At 50.5% G+C, this 8,473-nt stretch overlaps 1 protein-coding gene across 1 annotated transcript in view; it reads left to right on the plus strand.

The window, feature by feature from the left end:
- Positions 1-4,720: 4,720 nt before the first annotated feature.
- Positions 4,721-8,473, plus strand: part of Dact3 (dishevelled binding antagonist of beta catenin 3) — a 17,995-nt gene continuing 14,242 nt past the window's right edge. Inside the window, exon 1 of the mRNA XM_029558267.1 lies at positions 4,721-5,058. Coding sequence (XP_029414127.1) covers positions 4,810-5,058 — 249 coding nt within the window. The 5' untranslated portion in view covers positions 4,721-4,809. The remainder of the gene's footprint in view (positions 5,059-8,473) is intronic.

Raw genomic sequence — 8,473 nt, forward strand, 5'->3', positions numbered from 1 at the left:
GCCAATTTTTATCTTTTTTTTTTTTCCTGTCTTTTTGAGACAGGGTCTCCCTGTAGTCCCAGCTGGCCTGGAAGGTGCTGTGTAGACCTGGCTGGCCTTGAACTCACAGAGATCAGCCTGTCTCTCCTTCCCGGGTGGTGAGATTAAAGGCATGGGCCACCATGCCCAGCCAATTTTTACCATTTAAAAAAAATACTTTTAATCAAATTTTTTGTGCATTTTATACAATGCATCTCAATCATATTTAGACCCCCTCCTCTATCTGCACCCCCATAGCCCCCCACCAGATTTCATGCATTCTGTCATATAAGTTACATCAAGTTTGTGTCCCCAAATGTCCCTTGGTGTGAGTTCATCCACTGGAGTCTGTTCAGCCTATCTAGCATCACTACCTTAAAGAGACCTACTTGACCAGGTGTGGTGGTGCATGCCTTTAATCTCAGGACTCAGGAGGCAGAGGCAGGCGGATCTCTATGAGATCGAGGCCAGCCTAGTGTACATGGTGAGTTCCAGGACAGCTGGGGCTACAGGGAGACCCTGTCTCAAAAAGACAAAAAACAACTCTTCCTTACCCAGTAGTAATCAGCTGCCAACAACTAGGGTTGGGGCCTCCTGCCCATTTCTGCAGTTCTATGCTGGGTTTTTGTCCGAGTTTGTATGGGTCTTGTGCATGCTGTCACCATTGCTGTACAAGTCTTAGCATTTTTGCACCATGGTAATGCTACCCCTCCCTTCCTCGCTTACTTTTTGGTGCTGGAAATGGAGCCCAAGCCTTTGCACATACTAGGTACCATTGCCCTCTCTGTGTATGTATGTGTGTGGTGTATGCCTGTGCGTGTGGAGCCAAAAGATCTACATTTGGGCTGTTCTCTCATTCCCCTCATTACCATCTACCTGATTCATTTATGTGTTTTTTTTTTAATATTTATTTATCATGTATGAGTGTTTTGCCTGGATGTATATATGCACACCACAATGCATGCAGTGCTCAAGGAAGCAAGAAAAGAAAGGCTATTGGATCCCTTGGAACTGTAGTTTCAGACCAATGTGGGAACCAATGTGGGAACTGAACCTGGATCCTCTGCAAGAACAGCAAGTGCTCTTCACCACTGAGCCATATCTCCAGCCCTGGTTGGTTTGTTTGTTATTTTGAGACAATGTCTCACTCTTGTAGCCCTGGCTAGCCCAGAACGCAACATGTAGACCAGGCTGGCCTCAATCTCACAGAGATCTGCCTGCCTCTGCTCATGCATACAGAGGTCAGGGGACAACTTGTAGGTGTCAGTTCTCTCCTTCCACCACGTGGGTCTGGAGGATAGAACTCAGGTCATCAGGCTCTGCAGCAAGCATGCCTACCCACTGAGCTATCTTGCTGGCCCATCCACCTATTTTGCAGATGGTGTCTCAATGAATCTAGAGCTCACTAAATAGAGTGGCTGGCCATTTAGCTCCACTGATCCTCTGGTCCCCATCCTATAGCTGTATAATTACAAGTACAATTACAAGTATAATTACACCATACTTGGTTTTTTGCACAGGTCCTGGGGAGCTGAAGTTAGGTCTTCATGCTTTGGTAGCAAGCACTTTACCCACTTAACCTACCTCTCAAGCCCTAGTAATTTCTTTTCTATTGCAATGAGTTCTCTCCAAACCACATGTGGTGCCCTGCTGTCATGCAATAGGGAGATAGACCTGTCCTGGGGACAGTGCTGCCTCTGAGTGGGCAGAGCAAGGCTAGGAAATCCCAAAGATGTAGTCTGAAGCAGGCTTCCTGCCCAGGCAGGCTTATCTGAGCTCAACAACTAAACTTCATCTTGGACCCCAGGCTGTGAGGAAAGGAAATGTCCTGGACAAACTACATCCACTTCCTCCACTTTGACCTGTCCAGTTCCCCAGTTGCTTGGTCACCCTGACTTTTGATCCTCAACCCTTCACAGCTAAGAGAGAACTGAGGGGCTGGAGAGATGGTTCAGCCGTTCAGAGCACTGACTGCTCTTTCGGAGGACTTGGGTTCAATTCTCAGCACCCACATGGTGGCTATGAACTGTCCTTAACTCCAGTTCCAGGGGAATCCGAAGCCCTCTTCTGACCTCTGCGGCATTGTACAACACGGGTGCACTCACATACATGGAGGCAATATACCCATACACAAAAAAATAAAAATAATAAAATGTTTTTTTAAAAAGATGTTTTAAAAAAAGTGAAAAAAAGGAGTGAGTGAACTGAAGATTTATCTGAGCATGTTTGTTTGTTTACTTGTTTATTTATTATAGTGCTGGGGACTGAAACCAGTACATGCTCTGAAGCCCAAGCTGGCCTGGAACTCATGGTGATCCTCCTGCTTCAGCACCCCAAGTGCTGCTGAGATTACAGATTTGTGTGTGTATTTGTCTGTCTGTATGTGTGTATGCCATGTGTGTGTCCATGCCCATGGAGGCCAGGAGAGGGTGGTAGATGCCTGGGAATTAAGGGATGGTTGTGAGCCACCTGATGTGGGTACTGGTAACAGAACTTAGAGCTTCTGGAAAAGAGGCAAAGAGCTCTTAACCACTGAGCCATCTCTCCAGCCCTAGTGCTGGAATTACAGATGTGAATCATGGTCAGGCTGAAGATCAAGACATTGCTCCAAAAACTTGATAAATAGGGCCAGCACCTTCAACCCAACACAGAGCTGGTGGATCTCTGTGAGTTTCAAGCCAGCAGGGTTACATAGTGAGACCCTGTCAGAAAGAGAGAGGGACACACATAGAGACAGAGACAGAGAGAAAGGAAGGCCTTGATAGTATGTTTAATGTTCAGAACAATTCTAAGAGATGCAGATGACCAAAAGGAACAGAAAGTAAGTCTCCTGGTGTCACTCAGCAGTGTAGTGGCCAGAGCAGAGACACACCGACCAATCACGGGGCTTGTCTCTCCATCACTTGAAGGTTGGTTAGTGGGGGATGGGGAGTCAGATAAAAGAAGGAAGTTCTCACACAATGGCTTGTTTTTATTTAACAAGTTCTCATTAAGCCCGAATGGCCTTGAATTCTCGGAGATTCTCCTGCCTCAGCCTCCTTCTCAGATCTTCTGAGCCCTAGGTTTTTAAGAAGTCAGGGTCCGTCAGAGAAATGGGTATTTCAGGAAAGTTGCAGACACACTACATGTAGTGACACAGGCTGGCTGCCTGGGGGGGGGCGGGGGCGCTAGCCCTGCTTGCCTAGCGAGGACAGGCAGGGACAGCTTTGGAAAGGCAAGGGAGGCTCAGAGTCCGGACCACAGAATGTTGAGAACAGAGCATCTCAGAAGGCTGAGAACAAAGCCTCTTAGAACCAGGAACAAAAGCCCCTGAGATGATAGACTGGTGGAACTCAGCCCCAGAGCACCTGGGAAACAAAAGATCTTAGATACCCTTCTGGTCACATCACAGAATCTTTCACCCAGGGCTTTATGATTACAGAATTTTGTTTGTTTTGGACAGAATCACACTGTGTAATCCAGACTAGTCCTAGGCTGGCCTTGAACTCCTAATTTTCCTCCTGTCTCAGCCTCCCCAGTGATGGATGGGATGATAGACCCGCCTTGAGCTGGTCCTGAGGAAGAGCATAACTGTATTCAAAGATGTCCACTTCATTTGACCACTATCTGGGAAAACTTCCTGGAAGAGAAGGCAAGAGAAGGCATGATTAGGACTTTTTAATTTCTTTTTTTTTTTTTTTTTTTTTTTTGAGACAGGGTCTCCCTGTAGCCCCAGCTGGCCTGGAACTCACTATGTAGACCAGGCTGGCTTTGAACTCAGAGATCCGCCTGCCTCTGCCTCCCGAGTGCTGGGATTAAAGGCGTGTGCCACCACGCCCGGCTGTTTTTTAAATTTTATGTTTATAACTGTATAGTCTGCATAAGTGCACACATGTGGTGCAATACCCCCAGAGGTCAAGAGGGCGTCTTCTCCCCTGAAACTGAAGTTACAGATGGTTGTTACCGCCATGTGGGTTCTGGGAATCAAACCCAGGTCCTCTGCAAGAGCAAGCAGAGCTCTTAACCTCTGAGTCATCTCTCCAGCCCCAAATTAATTTTAGTGTATGAGTATTTTGCCTGCATGTATGTAGGTGCACCACATGTATGCAGTGCCTGTGAAGGTCAGAAGAGGGCGTCAGATCCCGTGGAACTAGAGTTACAGGAGACTGTTGGCCGCCCGGTGGGTACTGGGAACCGAACCCGCGCTCTTAGCTGCCCAGCATCGATCCAGCCCCCTATCTGTCCTGCGCAGCCTCAGAGGCTGCAAGTTCGGCAGGGGAGGTGGGAGCAGCTGCCAGAGCTGTCACGTGGATCGAGTCTCTATTTATAGACCATCCCTGTCTCCTCACGGCCCAATGGCAGGCAGAACTTGCCTGGAAGAGGGCGGTACTAGCTGCAGAACAGGGCCTGTTCGTACCAATGACATCGGAGCGAAGGCGTGCTTGTTTCATTGTGACGTATGGGGGCGTGGCCACAGCGCGAACGGGGCGAGCGAGGGGGTGTGGCAAGAGCCAGCAAGTAGGTTGGAGTGAGCATGCGTCGTGTGGAGCAGCGCGGGTACGAGGCCTAGCAACCCCGTCAGGGAAAGGCCGCAGCCAATAGGCGACCGTTGCTGTGGCGCCGGGGGCGTGGTCATGCAGATGAGGCGCGGGTGGGCGGCCCAATGGGCGGGCGCCTATGCAGATGAGACGGTGACAGCCCGGCCAGCCGGCGGGCGGGCGGGCAGGCGGGCTGCTGGGGCGGGGAGGTGGGACCGGCGAGAGAGAGGGGTGACCGTGGGGCCCGGCCGGGCTGGGTTGGGGGGCCGCAGCCATGATCCGGGCCTTCTCGTTCCCGGTGAGCCCGGAGCGGGGTCGGTTGCGGGGTTGGTTGGAAGGCAGCCTGGCCGGGCTCTGCGAGTTGCATTGGCTCCGGGAGAGGCAGGAGTACCGCGTGCAGCAGGCGCTGCGGCTGGCCCAGCCCGGAATGGGGGGCGCCGAGGCGGAGGACGAGGAGGACGCCGACGAGGACGAAGATGCGGCGGCGGCACGCCGGGCCGCAGCGGCCCTGGAGGAGCAGCTGGTGAGGGGTCGCCTGTCGGTGTGCATCCGTGCATCTGTCCATCCCTCCATCCATCCTTCCATCCCTCCATCCATCCTTCCCTCCTCCTCCCGGTCTGTGTGTGGGTTTGTCTAGGTTGCATGCTCAGGACACCGGTCTCCAGTAGGAAAAGCAGGCAGGGGGAGAGGATGAGACATAAGATTGCAGACCTGGCCTACCCCACCCCCAAGTCGGGTGGATGGGAGGCTGCACAGCATCCCCTGGACCCTCCACACGGATCGAGTTAACCCTTCTGGGCACCTAGGATATGTCAAAGAGAACACTTGGCTTCTTAGGATCTTCCCTTTTCATAGTAGGGTTGAGAGGCCCCATTTTACGGAGAAAGAAACTGAGGCCTCAGAGATAGAAAGTGATTCACCCAAGGTCACACAGTCGGCATGCAAACATAATCCCCCCTGGGCCCCACTCCCTGGGCTCCATCTTAAGTCCCCGGGGTGCTTGGAGATCCCTGGAGGGGGTGCGGTGAGGGAGGGGAATCTTTGGGCCTCTTGAGGGAGGGGCCCACTGCTAAGAAACTCACAGCCCTGAGGGCCCCCAGGGGCATCTTGACCCCTTCGTGACACCTATCTTTCCTCCTCGGTCCCATGCCTGTAACACAAGGGCAAGAAGGTGAAGGCAGCTTAGGTGGAGGGGTGTCTGGACTCTCCTGGGTGACCTCCAAATTGAAGGGCCCCAGCCCGTTCTCTCTTCCTAGATCCCTCCTTGAGTCTGGAGACCCCTTCCTGGGTGTCCCTCCCATTAGTGGGTACCGCAACATCTCTGACTTTCTGTCCCTGTCTCTCTGGTCTTCCTTTGCAAGGTTGGACCCTGCTTAGCTTCCAATACCAGAGGATATCAGAGATCCGCCGAGGTTTGGCTCTAGGCCCTCTGTGCTTTTCTACACCAAGTCTGTCTCCATCTCTCGTCCCCTCCCCCCAGCCCACTCCCCTGGCAGATCTGGTCCCCAAGCCTCTGTGAGTGAGTGAGTGAGAGTGAGTGAGTGAGTGAGTGAGTGAGTGAGTGAGTGAGTGAGTGGTCAGAGCTTCCCGTTTGGGGAAATCTGAGCCGAGCTTGGGGATGGGAAGGGGGCTCTGGCTGTTGCTGACCTCTGCTGCCCCCTCCCCAGATGGGAAGTACGGAAAGGGGCTGAGGCTAGACGCCCAGCCCCACCCCCACTGGCCTGGCCAAGCTGGGAGTGAGACCTTACACATTCTTCTGCAAGCAGAAACAGCTGTGGGAGGCCCCGCCCCCTCCCAAAGTTACAGACACGGGGTTGGCGGGGGGGAAGGGGGTGTTCAGCAGCTCCCCCTGCCCAAGCTGCCTGGGCTTCACCAGACCCCCATCATAGTGGGAGGGAGATCCGAGTGGCCTGGGCCCCTCTCCCTCCTCCATTTGCCCCTCACTTTCTACATCTCTGTCTCCCTTTCCTGCTTTTAATCCTCAGGGTTTGCCAGAGGTGGTGACCGGGAAGAAGTCTCTCCCCCCACCTTCCACCCCTTCCTCACTGTTGAAGGCAAGACTGGAGCCCAGGTCAAAGAGAAGGTGGCAGAGGAGGCTGGTGGAGGGGGCTGGGGCAGAGAAGCATTAACTATTATAAATGCTTTAGTGTTAGGGATTTCTGGGTCCTTCTGAAAAGTGAGTGGGGCCACTTCTGATCCCTGAGCCTCTTGTCTTAAGAGACAACCTATGTCCCCATCCCCCACTCAGAAATACACTCTTTTTGAAACAAAGGGAAAAAAAAAAAAGAAGTTAGACTACTGACTTTCTGCTAGGAATGACAGGCAGATAAAGAATTAGGGGTGGCTGGGCATGGTGGCTCACGCCTTTAATCCCAGCACTCGGGATGCAGAGGCAGGTGGATCTTTGTGAGTTCCAGGCCAGCCTGGTCTACATAGTGAGTTCCAGGACAGCTAGGGCTACAAGGAGACCCTGTCTCAAAACGACAAAAAAAAAAGAATTAGGGGTGTTGCAGAAGACAGGGGTGGCTACTGAGGGAGGTGTCCTGTTTGCTCCCAGGAAGGAAAACTGGTCCCTTCCAGAAAGGAAGACTTGAGTTAGATTTGCAGAAGGACTTCCTTACACAGATGAAAGGACACTAGTTACTAACCAGGGAAAAATTTTAATTATATTTTTAATTATGTATTTGTAATTATTCCTTGTGAGATACCGAGGCCTTTTCTTGTAACGATGTAAGTTAACATTTATTAAGCACTTAAAAAACAACTGCTGCCATGCGTGGTGGCGCATGCCTTTGATCCCAGCATTTGGGAGGCAGAGGCAGGTGGATCTCTGTGAGTTCCAGACCCACCTGGTCTGCATCATAGTGAGTTTCAGGCCAGCTGGGGCTACAGGGAGACCCTGTCTCAAAAAGACCAAAAAAAAAAAAAAAAAAAAAAAAAAAAAAGAAGAATTAAAAAAAAAAAAAGAAAAAACTGCTCATAACTCTTTTAAATCCTTCCAAGGATTCTACAAAAGACCTGATTGTACAATGCCCACCTTACAGATAAAAACAAAAAAACAAAAAAACCCTGAGGCCCAGAGAGGTCCAGACACCCACTCAAGGTCACAGCTGGGAAGTAGAAGAGCTGAATTTGAATGTTGGCCTTTGGGTACCAAGTCACACCTCCTTAACATTTCATTGGACCACACAGTCCTCATTGCTCCTTTGACTCCTTGAGATGAGGTCATCACTGTCTGACCTTGGCTAGAGCCCATTCTTTTTCCAATGCATCTACTCACAGAGACAATTTACATACCAGAAAAGCAATCGAGAGCTTCAGTTAAGGCTTTGCTTTTTATATACCAATGTAAGGGACAAAACTAAAGTTGTGGTGCAAGCTAGGTAGGTGCTCTACCACTGAGCCATGCCTTCAGTCCCCCAGTGGAAGATTCTAGACAAGTGCTCTACCACTGAGCCACACCCCAGCCCCTCACTGGGATATTCTAGGCAGGTGCTCTACCACTGAGCCACATCCCAGCCCCTCAGTGGGGGATTCTAGGCAGGTGCTCTACCACTGAGCCACATCCCGGCCCCTCACTGGGGGATTCTAGGCAGGTACTCTACCACTGAGCCACACCCCCAGCCTTCTTTGTGAGATCAAATCTCTATGATTCCCAGACAGGCTTTAAAGTTTTCATCTTCCTTTCTCTGCCTCCCAAGTAACTTAAGTTTAGAAGCCCTGATCCAGTTCAAAACTTTTGCTTTAAAAAAAAAATATATATATATATGTATATATACATATATATTATATATGTGCCTCCCAAAACTTAAGTTTAGAAGCCCTGATCCAGTTCAAAACTTTTGCTTTAAAAAAAAAATATATATATATATGTATATATACATATATATCCTAGTGTTTAGGAAATTATGGTTGAAATGGGGGCAAGAGTGACTCAA

Source organism: Nannospalax galili, unplaced genomic scaffold (assembly GCF_000622305.1).
Source record: "Nannospalax galili isolate Female #2095 unplaced genomic scaffold, S.galili_v1.0 scaffold432, whole genome shotgun sequence".
Classification (NCBI taxonomy): domain Eukaryota; kingdom Metazoa; phylum Chordata; class Mammalia; order Rodentia; family Spalacidae; genus Nannospalax; species Nannospalax galili.